General features: G+C 43.2%; 1 protein-coding gene across 2 annotated transcripts in view; it reads left to right on the top strand.

Moving 5' to 3' along the window:
• Nucleotides 1-13,537, top strand: part of CASR (calcium sensing receptor) — an 85,008-nt gene extending 71,471 nt beyond the window's left edge. For both annotated transcript variants that reach the window (XM_007536526.3, XM_060198274.1), the window contains exons 5-7: nt 4,645-4,875; nt 9,555-9,678; nt 10,924-13,537. In XM_007536526.3, coding sequence (XP_007536588.1) covers nt 4,645-4,875; nt 9,555-9,678; nt 10,924-12,410 — 1,842 coding nt within the window. In that variant the 3' untranslated portion in view covers nt 12,411-13,537. The remainder of the gene's footprint in view (nt 1-4,644; nt 4,876-9,554; nt 9,679-10,923) is intronic.
• Nucleotides 13,538-14,554: the final 1,017 nt, after the last annotated feature.

The following is a 14,554-nucleotide window of genomic DNA, read 5'->3' as shown; positions in this document are numbered from 1 at the left end:
TTGAGGGAAAACACATGCGAAACCCCTTCCCATGGTAAATAGTGGGTCAGGTCCTTTCCAAATTTTATCGAGTGGGTCTCTCCATTTGACCTTAATAGATGGGAGGGTAGATGGTGTTTACCAGTAAAGAATGATAGAAGGTAGGTCCGAGTTATTGTAAATATTAAAGAGACTTAACGTAGTTAAGGCTGTTGCTAGCTGGATATTCGGGGGGTACATTCCTCCTTTAATTTTACTTAGTTGAGCCTTAAGGGTTTGATTGGCCCTCTCGACAATGCATTGTCCCTGTGGATTATAGGGAATTCCTGTGGTATGAGTAATGTTTCAGAGGGAACAAAAATCTTTAAATTGTTTGCTGGTAAACACCGGTCCACGGTCAGTTTTCAGTTGAAGAGGTAAACCCATCACAGCAAAACAGGAGAGCATTTGGCTTTTAAGCTTTTTAGCTCTTTCTCCTGTCTGAGCTGTAGCCCACATAAATTTAGAAAAGGTATCAATTGAGACAAACACATATTTTTGTTTGCCAAAGTTTGGTATGTGGGTGACATCAATTTGCCAAATAGCATTAGCTTTTAAACCTTGGGGGTTAACCCCAAGGGTCTGGATAGCAGGTGTCTTTATGAGACATGCACAAGAAAAGCATGTAGCGAGGATATATTTTAACTGTGGTACAGGAACATCAGGAAATCGAGCTTGAAGGCCTTTAAGATTAACATGGGTTAGAGAATGAAAATTAGCAGGATCAGAGACAGAGACTGGGAAAGTTCTTGTGGAGGCAAGGTGGTCAACTGCGGCATTCCCTTCGGACAGGGAACCAGGAAGAGGGCTGTGGGAACGAAGGTGTTGAATATACAGTGGTTGGGTTTGAGAACAGAGCATAGAGGTGATTTGAATCAAGAGAGGGGAAAGTGGGTTGTCATCAATTTTTACATAAGAACGAGCAAGCCATGGAAGTAAGTTAACAGTGTACACACTGTCAGAAAAAAGGTTGAAGGATTCTGGTACAGCTTTTAATGCAAGGAAAACAGCATAAAGTTCTTTGTACTGAGGGGAATTATCAGGAAGCTCAGTAAAGAGAGGTTTAGGAGATTGTTTGTCTGGGTAATATATAAGGGCAGCAGCTCCCTTTTTTCTGCCATCAGTAAAGATTGTAGGAGCAAAGGGAATGGGATCCCGAGAGAAAAGTTTAGGTGCTAGTAGAGGCAGAAGAGGTAAAGAAGCTATCAATTTATTAGAAGGAAAATGGTTATCTATTTGTCCTGGAAACCTTACAATGCTTATGGCAAAGCGGGAATGATGGCATATAAGCCACTCTGTATCTGTGAGAGAAAAGGGCAGAATAATTAAATCCAGTTCTTTCTCTAAGAACTACACAGACCTATTTCTCCCTTGGTGAACCATGAATGTTAACGCATCTATCTCAGTGAGGAGTCTTGGAGCTCTGCCTACTGGCGTGTGAAGCCACTTGAGAACCCCATGGTCTTGCCACAATGTCCCTACTACTGTGGGGGTGAAATTGAAGATTAGAAGTTTACCGGAGAGGAGGGGGAGAATCGAACAAGGTGCATGTCCTGGAAGTCCTGGTTAACCCTCTCCAATGCCGAGGAGGCCTCGGGAGTTAACTTACGTTTTGAAGAGGGCTGTTTGTTTCCTTTCAACAGGTCAAACAGTGGTTGGAGGCAGCTTGTAGGCAGATAGAGATACTGCCTAAGCCAATTTAAATTTCCTAGAAAACTTTTTAAAGAAGCAAGAGTAAGGTTAGAAGGGAAGGTGACATTAGGTTTTAAGGGACAAATTTGCATTAAAGAAATCTCTGAACCTAGGAAGGATATTGGAGGGATTAGCTGTATCTTCTCAGGGGCTACATTAAGGCCGCTTTTCTTTAATGCAGGAATGAGAAAATCACGTAAGGCATAGAGATCTGTATCTGATTTTCTCCATATTAAAATATCATCTGTATAATGAAAAACATGAAGGCCCTTATGAATATATGGGAAAAGGGCAGATTTAACAGCCTCCTGACAAATTGTAGGACTATTGGCCATACCCTGGGGTAGCACCACCCATTCAAATCTATCAGCAGGGCTGGCATTATTAGAAGGAACAGAGAAGGCAAAACGTTTACAATCTTGCGGATGCAAGGGAATAGAGAAAAAACAATCTTGTATATCAATAGCTATGATTGGAATTCCCGTGAGAATTGCAGAAGCAAGAGGCAAACCCCTTTGGGGGGAGCCCCAGACCTGCATGGTTTTATTTACTGCATGGAGATCTTGAAGGAGGCGCCATTTTCCCGAGCACTTTTTAATCACAAAGACAGGAGTATTCCATGGGCTTCGAGAATGACGAATGTGTCCCAATAACAACTGCTCTCGGACGAGCTCTTTTAAAATTTTTAGCTTATCCCTAGGTAAAGGCCACTGTTCCACCCAGACAGGCTCATTAGAAAGCCGGCTTAAGCAGGGTGTTTGGCTATGAACAGTGGCATTTAGTATTGGGGGTGCTGATTAGACCTGGTCTCGCAGGAGCGAGTGTTACGCTCTGCAGAAGCATCTGTGGATATCCTAACATCAAGACATTCCAGAAGATCCCTGCCCAGTAGGTTGGTGCTAATATTAGCTACCAAAGAGCGGAAGTGTCTGGTAGAGGCTTCCGGGTCTTTCCACATGAGCGAATCTCGTGTGCGAAATGATGGGGTCATCCCTCCTACTCCATGTATACTGGGTCAAGGAAGGAGTTCCCAATCTTGGGACTTGGTCCATGGAGCGTGAAATCCGTCCTCCCTGACCGCTTGTCTGAGTTGTCCGAGCTCTTTAGAGGTGTATGGCTGCCACGGCTGAGGGTTTTGTTTAGAAGGGGCCATGTTTACCGGGAAGGTATGGATTTGGTCCGATGGCACGGGAGAGAGAGCTACAGAAGTGGAAGGTGCCGTGGAAACTGCTGTAGTGGCCTCAGGGGAAACTGAACACATATCTACAGGGACAGAGCCCTCGGGGCGGACTGCACATAGTTTAAGGTCCTTAAATGCTGAAAAAATATCCTTTAACTCTCGTATCTCAGCCACAAGGTCTCTTAATGATGACGTATCAGCAGGGGGCGGGGTCAGAGCCTCAGGAGAAGCTGAACCCGGGGCGGCAGGGGGTGGGGTCAGAGGAGGAGCTTCCAAACACGTGTAAGTGTCTGTGGGAATGGAATTTTTGGGTCTAGCCGTGAAAAATTTCCTATGGTGGAGGGAAACACGGGGCCACAGAGGTGGGCGGATGCCACTTACCTGTGTCTGGGCGGCTTTTGGGGACCTCAGGCTGGACCGTCCAGCGGGGCGTGGGTGCGGAACACGATGGGCGCCAGATGTTGTTGTGGTCCGGTGTCGGGCTGCACCGCGGAGAAGAGAGAGGAAGTCCGGAGCAAGGGGGTACACAAATCTTTATTATAGGATGGGGGGGTGGCTCAGGCCACATGGAGTCATCCGACAATGGCCGTCCCCACTACCTGACCATGGGGCGAGAGAAGGGAGAGAGATCTGTGAGAGGGGGAGCCAAGAGCTCAGAGAGAGAGTGGGGGGGGAGGGGCTTTTTATTGGGTGACAACCAGGGGTGACGTGTGGGGCCAGGATTGGTTGAAGGGGGCACTGCTAGAATTTTGCTGGGTGTGGTAAAACCTGGGGGCAGAGACTGCATCAGAATAATTCCTCAGCGTCACCCACCCACAGGGTGGATGCTTCATGAGCAGTGAAGCAGGTTTGCAGGTGTCTTTCTCTCTCCCTATTTATCTGTCCCCTTTCAATTTTTCTCTGTTCTATTGAATAAAATAGGGGGGATAGCAGGGGGAATGGCCTCCAGGAGCAATGAATTCATAATGCTGGTACAGAACCCCAGCAATAACCCTAGTCACAAAAAAGTTTGATGATCATTGAGCAAGGCTCTTGAGAACACAGGTGTCTGTGTTCATAATAGGATTCAGCCTTCATCCTTTTTGAGAATGGCTCTGCAGTCCTAACTGCAGAACAAAAGAACCAAATAGCAGGAACTGAGGGGCCCCTTTGGCCTATAGGCTTGGAGGCAAAAGTCAGGTTTGCAATGAAGACACTGAAGTAATAAACCATACACAGAGGTAAGGTGAAGTAACGCATGGTCTTTCTGGACTCAGCCACTAAACTTGTCCCAGAGCTGTCACCAAAGCAAAATCAGGTGACTTCTCTTCCTTATTTAGTTTTCTTTATGTTAAATTGTTATTTTTAAATAAAGTGAGTACAGATTTCAGTTGTTAAAAGCCAGTGTTATTGTTGTACGGAAGGTGGCACAGTGGATACAGCCTTGGATTCTCAACCATGAGGTCCCTAGTTCGATCCCCAGCAGCACATGTACCAGAGTGATGGCTGGTTCTTTCTCTCCTCCTATATTTCTCATGAATAAATAAATAAATTCTTTAAAAAAAAAAAAACAGTGTTATTTCTGGAATGGAGTCAAACACAAAAGGTATCCTCAGGACTCTGTCACTTTGTTAGATATATCAGTTCAGTGTGAATAGCAAGTGTTGGGCCTAAGTCTCAGAAAGATAATTTACTGTCCCTGTGCAATACACAACCAGATAAACTATACATGGAAAACTTGTGACTTGTACTCAGAACATTCTGTTCCTCTTTAGGTTTTGAAACACCTACGACACATAAACTTTACAAACAATATGGGAGAGCAGGTGACTTTCGATGAATGTGGTGACCTGGTGGGAAACTATTCCATCATCAACTGGCATCTCTCTCCAGAGGATAGCTCCATCATGTTTAAGGAGGTTGGATATTACAATGTGTATGCCAAGAAGGGAGAAAGACTTTTCATCAATGAGGAGAAAATCCTGTGGAGTGGGTTCTCCAGGGAGGTATGTACTATCCATAAAAAAAAAAAAAAAAAAAACCATATGCTTCCACCACAGGCATTGAGACTACATTGAGAATATTTCTTGTTAAAAATAAAGTAAATAAAATATATTTTATATTTTTATCCAATCAGAGCAAGGTATTTATGCAAATAAAAACAACCCTGAAAGTGATTCATATGGAGGGTGGGGGTAGGTAGCATAATGGTTATGCAAAGAGACTTTCATGCCTAATGCTCCAAAGTCCCAAGTTCAATCCCTGCACCACCATAAGCCAGGGCTGAGCAGTGCTGTGGTAAAAAAAAAAAAAAAAAAAAAATCATACAGAGTTTTTTTTCTCTGTTACCAGGGTAGACCTTAAAAATAAAAAGAATATTTTTGCAAAAATGACCAGTTTCAACTGCGTCTCTTTACCAAATTCTTCTTAGGTTGACACATTTCTAGTGAAATACTGGAATTTCATTTTCCCCTATATGTAAGATAGGTTACTCAAAGAAAGGGTCATAGAAATAATATTCATTATGCAGTTTTTAATTAGCTTCTATATAAGAAGGAAAATCTCAATGTAAAATCAAGACAATTTCCAAAAGGAAATTTCAGGATTCCAGAGACTGTGTTCTTTTTTTGTGTCAACTAAGTTATGTTCCAACTGACTACAATCTGAACTGTTCAGCTATACATCACTTTTCCTCACTATTGAGTTATTCAGGGTATAGTATATCTTGATTATTACACACACTTGTTTGTAGTTGGTGTATATTGATATTTTGCTATTTTGAGATGTTTATTATTTTGCTATTTTGAGATGTTTGCCTCTAGTAGTCTACCATAGTGAAACTATGAAAGTAATTTTATGAGATTTACATAATCTTAACACCAGGGCAGGGGTAGATAGCATAATGGTTATTCAAACAGACTTTCGTGTCTGAGGCTCCAAAGTCCCAGGTACCACCATAAGCTAGAGCTGAGTATCGCTCTGGTAAAAAAAAAAAAAAAAAAAAACCCTCCATAATCTTTTTCCACACTAACAAAATCAAAGAACTGTATAAATGCAGAGAAAGCATTCAGTAATGTTCAAAATAACTTTATAAAATAAAAATTCTATAACTCAGGAATAGTTGGGGACCTTAACTTTACCTCACCCTGGTTAAAGGATACAGCAACCAGCATTTGTTTTCAGATGACTTTATGTATTTATATTATTTACTTATTCATTTCAGAAACAGAGAAATTGAGAGAGGAAGGAGAGAGAGAGAAAAAAAGAGGAAAGGGAGGGAAGGAGGGAGGGAGGGAGGAAGAGAGAGAGAGTCCTGCAGCACTGATTCACCACTAGTACAGCTTTCCTTCACAGGTGGGACCTGAGGCTTGAACCTGAATCTTTGAGTATTGTAATGTGTGTGGTCAACCAGGTATACCACCACCCATCACCAGCAACCACTATTCTTTAACAGAAAAAATGTACAATCACTCCTATTGTGGGTTCAGGAAACAGGGTCCATGTCTTTTACTAGATGATCACATGGGTTGGTAACTAGAGAAGAATTTAAGCAAAGTCTCTGAAGGTGCTATGTTACCATGTTTGAAAGATAGTGTGTATAGTCTTCACTATTTTGTTTCCTTTCTTTCCCCAGGGTCTTGAAAGCAAGAAGTTATCCAATGTCATTTAATGCCATTATTTTGATTCCTGTCTCATTAGACAAGAATGCCAACAATTTTCTGCTCAATTTTTTAATTTATTTATAAAATAAAAAATATCAACAAGACCATAGGATAAGATTTCCACACAAATCCCACCACCAACCCCTATATCCCAACCCCTCCCTTGAAAGTTTTCTTATTCTTTTTTTTTTAATATTTTCTTTTTTTTAAGATTTTATTTATTTTATTAATGAGAAAGATAGGAGGAGAGAGAGAAAGGGCCAGACATCACTCTGGTACATGTGCTGCCAGGGATTGAACTCAGGCCCTCATGCTTGAGAGTCTAGTTCCTTAACCACTGCACCACCTCTCGGACCATGAAAGTTTTCTTATTCTTTATCCCTCTGGGAGCATGGATCCAGGATCATTATGGGGTGCAGAAGGTAGAAGCTCTGGCTTCTGTAAGAGCTTCTCCACTGAACATGGGCATTGGCAGGTCAATCTACACTCCCAGCCTGTCCATATCTATCCCTGTTGGGGCAGGGCTCGGGGAGGTGGGGCTCCAGAGTACATTGGTGAGGTCATCTGCCAGGGAAGTGGCTTAGGAAGCCAGTGGGAGCCCTGGAGAGTTCTCTGCTTGAAAATCTAAAGCTCTTTGTCACCCTTTTATTTATTTTCCAATAGAAGCAACGATAATTAACTTAGTTTCCTTTGTATGTTTAATTTTATAAAATATCTTCAATTCAAGTAGATAAGTTGGGAGAGTCTAACTAAAGGGTTAGCATAGAAATAGAGAAATAGGGGGGGCCGGGTGGTAACGCAGCTGGTTAAGCACACATGGCACAAAGCGCAAGGACCGGAGTAAGGATTCCAGTTCGAGCCCCCGGCTCCCCACCTGTAGGGGAGTTGCTTCACAGGTGGTGAAGCAGGTCTTCAGGTGTCTATCTTTCTCTCCCCCTCTCTGTCTTCCCCTCCCATCTCAATTTCTCTCTGTCCTATCCGACAACAATAATAGTGACAACACCACCAAGGGCAACAAAAGGTAAAAAAAAAAAATGGCCTCCAGGAGCAGTGGATTAGTGGTGCAGGCACAGAGCCCCAGTGATAACCCTGGAGGCAAAAAGAAAGAAAGAAAGAAAGAAAGAGAGAGAGAGAGAGAGAGAGAGAGAGAGAGAGAGAGAAAGAAAGAGAAATAGTATTATGAGCCATACTATGTATCAAGGCTTTTCAACTGTGGTTACAAGGATGAGTATGAAATTGCTCTCTACTATAAAGAAATGTATGCTTTTGCAAAATTGACTTTATTCTTATATTTATTACTTCTGATAGATATATACTGTTAAATAGTAAATACCTTAAATTTCTAGAGTAAATTTTCAGTTAACTGGCATTATCAGAGAATAAGAGAATCAGCAAGACTTTTGAGATATTGAAGCAATGATGAATTAAACAAAAATATAAAAAACAACCCTATAAATTAACTAAAGGCATACACAACAGGTGAAGTAACGTTTTAAGAAAAATGAATGGAGGCTGTGGAAGTGACTCATTTACATTTCTGGCATAAACCCAACATGATCATGGTGATTATTTTTGTGGGGGTTTTTTTCTTCTTTGACTCTTGAGTTTGCTCATTATTTTAGTGTTTTTCATTTATTCCCTGTAGTGAAAAAAAATAGTTGTGTCCTTCCCAGAGCCTCCCAGATCCCTAACACTTTGTCTATAATTCTAGAACTTCTGTGTATCTTTGCTTCTAATAAATGAGATTCACTGCTCTTTTTCAGAATAGAGCTTGCAAACTAATGGAACCTCCTTTGCCCCAAGGCTCACGGAGGCAGAAGAATCTAAGAATTTACATCTCCCTTAGATAACTTTTAACCAAGGAGTAGTATGGAAGTATGAAAGTCCTAGTCCCTTTTTCTTAAGACAGCCCAGACATAACTTAAATAACTTACAACTCAGACTTCCCCTGGGGAATCAGGCAGAAGCTACCCTTTTGAGATTTTGCTTGCGATCACATTCTAGCTTGTCCTCCCTCCTTTTATGGCCTACACCCTCCATTCTCTTACCTGCTTCCTTTGGGAGCACTCTGTTTATAAATCACTTGGACACAAATCCCCAATAAGGATCTGCTTCTAAAAAATGAAACCTGAAATAAAAGAGATCAACCCATTTTTTATTTTTAATAATGTGTTTGTCTGGTTTGGGGATCAAAGTTATACCTTACAGGGGCTCGGGTAGTGGCACACCTAGTAAAGTGCATGTGTTACAATACACAATGATGCAGGTTCAACCTTCCAGTCCCTAGTCACCACCTGTAGTGGGAGAAACTTCACAAGCAGTGCAGCAGTGCTGCAAGTGTCAATCTTTCTTTCTCCCCCTTTGTCCCCCTCCCATCTCAGTTTGTCTCTAACCAATAAATAAAATATATTTTTAAAGTTATACATCATAGCAATGTGTTGGAGGTTATTCCACTTGTTTTCCTAATCTCTGGTAGAGTCTTATACAATTGATCCATTGCTTGTGTTGAACTTCTACTTCCATAAAGTGCAAATGGGAATTGGGGCAGATTACTTACCTTAACAGTGAGCCGCAACCCAAATTCGAGCCTAGACTTCAGTGTACAGGAGAAAATTTCTGGACTATGGTATCTCTCCCTCTGTATCTATGTCTTTCTTTTTCTGTATGAAAAAGTCAGCTCAGTACACTGAGAAAAAATAAAGCAAACAGGTCTCTCATTCTGAAACATAAAAGGGGTAGGAAAATTGCTTATGGAGGATTTGGGCCACTGTGTGAAATTCGATTAAACTTTCTAGCATGAGCAAGAGAGGGTGGAGGAAAGAGAGAGATTGCCCATAGGCATTTCCTTCTTTCTAACAAATAAGAAACAAAGGCCCCTGGGCCTTTCTCTCCCGGAACAAGCCTGAATCTTCCCCATTGCTCCTTGTCACACCCTCCCCCCCACCCCCCTTGCAAGTGTCAGAGGAGCTAGAAGACTGACCCCACAGCTACAGACACTCACTCTTGTACTCTCTGTCCTCCAGGTGCCTTTCTCCAACTGCAGCCGAGACTGCCTGGCAGGGACTAGGAAAGGAATCATTGAAGGGGAGCCTACCTGCTGCTTTGAGTGTGTGGAGTGTCCAGATGGGGAGTACAGTGATGAGACAGGTGAAAAAATACCCCCTTATGGATATAGCACAATTTGGAGCTCTTGAAGGACTGGGCTGGGGTGGTGCTTAGTTTCTCTTTTAACACGATATATCCAAGAATTATGTGAAAAAGGGTCAAGAAGGAATACTGAAGGTCTTTCAAGAACTTGAAAACATCTGTTTTTCTTTAGCTTATTTTGACAATGCTTTTCACTATTATTTAGTGGCCCTGGATGGACAAAATTCTGTTTGTTCCATGTTCCATGGTAAATATATCATGATAAATAAGTTACTGGGTATTGGGTACTATACTTTCTGTCTTGTTTTGCCCTTGCCTCAGTTTCTTCACTTATTAAGTAGGATAACAATAGGCCTATTTTATAGAATTAGGGAATTAAATGATTTAATAGTGCTAAAGCCCACAGTAAATTCTAGGTGTTTGTTAAATTTAAATTTGGGCTGCCATATCAAAAGCACTCTAAACAGTGACTGGTATTATTGTTAGTCTCTCATTTTACCCTCACCACATTAATGAGGTTGCTTTTTTCTTCCATTCCACAGATGAAGGAACTGTTGTGCAGAGAGGCTAAGGAAGGTAGTCAAAGTCACACAGCCAGTATGTAACAGTCAAGATTTCCATCCAGATCTCTGACTGTAAAACCCATACTCCTTTACTAACCATAAACTACATGCTGCTAGGGGCAGAGCAGGGATTTAGCAAATGCTCACTGACTGAATGAGTGTGCAGCTTTCCTGACTGGAAAGACATGGATGTGAATGAGGGGGACAAAGGTCATATGTATGAGATGCTCTCCTTGCATTTAAATAGAGTCTGCTCTGGTATGTCTCCAAAGTCTGCTCATATATCCAATATAAGTCCGGTTGAACTTGAATCACTAAGAAAAGTTAACAGACTGTGTCCATCTTTTACTTTGGCATTCGGGCAGTCAGTCACCTGTCCAGAAAGATGATCATTCTCTGCAGCAAGCTATCATCAGTTAGTTAAAGGAAACATGTAGCCCCCTGTTCTATAAAAAGAAAAACAAATATATATTAAATTAATTAAATACACTATTAAATGCAAGGCAAGGTGCAATTATTATTTCATAGTATGAAAATACCACAATTATTTCATGAATAAAGAAAATTAATCACACCTGATAGTCTGTGTAACCTCACCATTACACACACACACAGACACACACACACACACACTTTAACCTATGCTACACAGTAACTAACTTCTCCCTGGGACATTTTACAGATGCAAGTGCCTGTGACAAGTGCCCAGATGACTTCTGGTCCAATGAGAACCACACATCTTGCATCGCTAAGGAGATTGAGTTTTTGTCGTGGACAGAGCCCTTTGGGATAGCACTCACACTCTTTGCTGTGCTGGGCATTTTCCTGACAACCTTTGTGTTAGGCGTCTTCATCAAGTTCCGCAATACGCCCATTGTCAAGGCCACCAACCGCGAGCTCTCCTACCTGCTGCTCTTCTCCCTGCTCTGCTGTTTCTCCAGCTCCCTATTCTTCATTGGGGAGCCCCAGGATTGGACTTGTCGTCTCCGCCAGCCAGCCTTTGGGATCAGCTTTGTGCTCTGCATCTCCTGCATCCTGGTGAAAACCAACAACATCCTCCTGGTTTTCGAGGCCAAGATCCCCACCAGCTTCCACCGCAAGTGGTGGGGGTTAAACCTGCAGTTTCTACTGGTCTTCCTCTGCACCTTCATGCAGATTGTCATCTGTGTGATCTGGCTCTACACATCCCCCCCGTCTAGCTACCGCAACCACGAGCTGGAAGACGAGATCATCTTCATTACGTGCCACGAGGGCTCGCTCATGGCACTGGGCTTCCTAATTGGCTATACCTGTCTGCTGGCCGCCATCTGCTTCTTCTTTGCCTTCAAGTCTCGCAAGCTGCCCGAGAACTTCAATGAAGCCAAGTTCATCACCTTCAGCATGCTCATCTTCTTCATCGTCTGGATCTCCTTCATCCCCGCCTACGCCAGCACTTATGGCAAGTTTGTCTCAGCTGTGGAGGTGATCGCCATCCTGGCAGCCAGCTTTGGCTTGCTGGCCTGCATCTTCTTCAATAAAGTCTACATCATCCTTTTCAAGCCATCTCGGAACACCATCGAGGAGGTGCGCTGCAGCACCGCGGCACATGCCTTCAAGGTGGCTGCCCGGGCCACGCTGCGTCGCAGCAACGTCTCGCGCAAGCGATCCAATAGCCTGGGTGGCTCCACCGGATCCACCCCCTCCTCTTCCATCAGCAGCAAGAGCAACAGCGAAGACCCCTTCCCACCACCTGAGAGGCAGAAGCAGCAGCAGCCATTGGCCCTGACGCAGCAGGAGCAGCAGCCACAGCCGCAACCGCAGCAGCAGCCGCCCAGATGCAAGCAGAAGGTCATCTTTGGCAGTGGCACCGTCACCTTCTCCTTAAGCTTCGATGAGCCTCAGAAGGGTGCCACAGGACACAGGAATTCCACACAGCAGAACTCCCTGGAGGCCCAGAAAGGTGGCGATCCCCTGCCCAGACACCAGGCGTTACTCCCGCTGCAGTGTGGAGACACTGACTCAGATCCCATTCCCCCGGAGACAGGCCTGCAAGGGCCCGTAGGTGGGGATTGCCAAGCAGAAATGCAGGATCCTGAGGAGATGTCACCAGCTCTAGTAGTGTCCAATGCTCATAGCTTTGTCATTAGCAGAGGAGGCAGCACCATCACAGAAAACATACTGCATCTGTAACTCAGAAGGACTTCATTCTAGGGAGAACCCTGAGGGATTTCCCAGGATCACAGATCCCCATAGGGATGAGGAATTTCCCAGATTCCTTCCCTCCAAAGAGGAAATGCTAGACAAGTCAGATGCCTCCAGCTCAATTGTACTGTTTTAAATGGCAATGAATTGACTAGTGTTCGCTTTAATATGGCACAAAGAAGAGCCATGCTCTCCTGCAGTTGGGTTTGTCAGAGTCGAGACTGCTTTGTGTGCCTTCAGTTCTATTCTGTCCAACAACCGAGAGATGAAACAAGACATTAACTCACCTGCCCTCAACACCGTGGAGAGCCTGAACCAGCAACAAAAGTGTGCAAGACATCAGATTTGCAATCCTGGCATCTGGCACCAGATTACCATCTAAGTTTGAAAGACACCTGTGCTACCCAGCCCCTTGACTTTAACTGTTTAAAACCATAAGATGAATGTGTCCCCTCCTATTTATGAAAACTATAAGATATTTGGTCGTCTACTTGCTGCTGCTGCTGCTGTCATGTGACATTCAGAAGGTTAGTGTACCTCTTGTTCCAAAGTCTCTGGCTTTGTCCAGAACATGGAAGTGATGTCATGTGTAGATTACAGAATCACAGGAATCACCACAAATTGTTGAGAAAGGATGTATGAATCTAGTAAGTTGTAATCAGTAGCACTCTATGTAGCTTAACTTCTAAGAAAATGCTTCTGCTGTTACAGCCCATGGGCAATTTAAACTGGGGTAGGGGGCATGTCTGAGTCTGGCTTATGTAAGACAGTATTACTGAGCTCCACTTTTCTTGACCACCAACCACTAACCACCCTCACATCCATGAGCTAAGCCCTGTGTGAGTCTTAAGGGTCCAGATGCAGATGAGTGGCAGACTGCTGAGAACTCAGGCTTTGGGATCAGAAAGACTTGAGTTCCTGGCCTGGGTGAATCTCTTTCAGGTTGGATAATCACAGGCAGGAATTTCAATAATCCCCAGTGTCTTTGTCTCTAAAATACTCATCCTTTCCTTCCCTTCAGAGCTCCTATGTGGACTAGATGAGATAATGTATGTAAAGTGCTTTAGCATGGTGCCCGCACTTAATAATAACTCAATAAATATTAGCTGATATTATTACTAGTGTTGTCATCATTTTTTTCATTTGTTCAGAATACAAAATAAAGCTTATTTACTGTTGTTTTCGATGGGTTATGTTGTTTTCACCGGGCTGGCTTCACGGGTGGGTAACAGACGACCAGGGACTCATGGCTGGGTTGTACGCAGTATCTCTTTATTCATGCAGGACACAGCACAATCTAAGACGAGCTAAGCTGAACTCAAGGTAAAGTACTCTAAAACTCACAATGCTGTCTTTATATATACTTCTCAAGTAGGGTGGAAACAGGATGTGACATAGAGAGGGTGGAGAGAAAAGTGACTGGTGAAAATCAGGGTGTGACAAAGAAGGGATCAGGGTGTGACAAGGAGGGGGTGGAGCAGGCGAGAATCCTATCACTGAACCACAAATGCCCTGGAGGGAGGGTGGAACTTGTTAACAGTGGTTATGTAAATAGAATAGTGTTAAGCAGGGGGGATTTAAACCAAATGAAACAGAAGGGGTCTCATGCATACCAACAATTTACCATTCATATTTTTCTACTACATGATTCATAATGGTTATGTAGAACACCACTGAATGCATATTCTTTTTTTTTAGTTCTTTTCCATTTTCTTTTTTCTTTTTTTAAATTTTTTATTTATAAAAAGGAAACATTGACTAAACCACAGGATAAGAGGGGTACAACTCTGTTGGGAAATTATACAGATGCAGTCTTTGCCCTCAGGTTTTGCCACTCCCTGCAATATTCTCGCAGTGCCATTTTCAACCAATCCTGTCCCGACACGTCACTCCTCGTTGTTGCCCTGAGGTAGTGGGGGACAGCCAGTTTTTCGGCTGACTCCACCCTGTTTGGTTCATAATAAAGATTTGTGTACCCCATTTGCTCCGGATCTCCTCTCTCTCTTCTCCATGGCGCAGCCCGACACAACTCCACACAATTCCCACCACCAGAACACTGTATCCCATCCCCTCCCTTGATAGCTTTCCTGTTGTTTAACCCTCTGGGAGTATGGACCCAAGGTCATTGTGGG

The sequence above is a fragment of the Erinaceus europaeus genome, chromosome 9 (genome assembly GCF_950295315.1).
Source record: "Erinaceus europaeus chromosome 9, mEriEur2.1, whole genome shotgun sequence".
Lineage (NCBI taxonomy): Eukaryota > Metazoa > Chordata > Mammalia > Eulipotyphla > Erinaceidae > Erinaceus > Erinaceus europaeus.
This window is presented reverse-complemented; position numbering and strand designations above follow the sequence as displayed.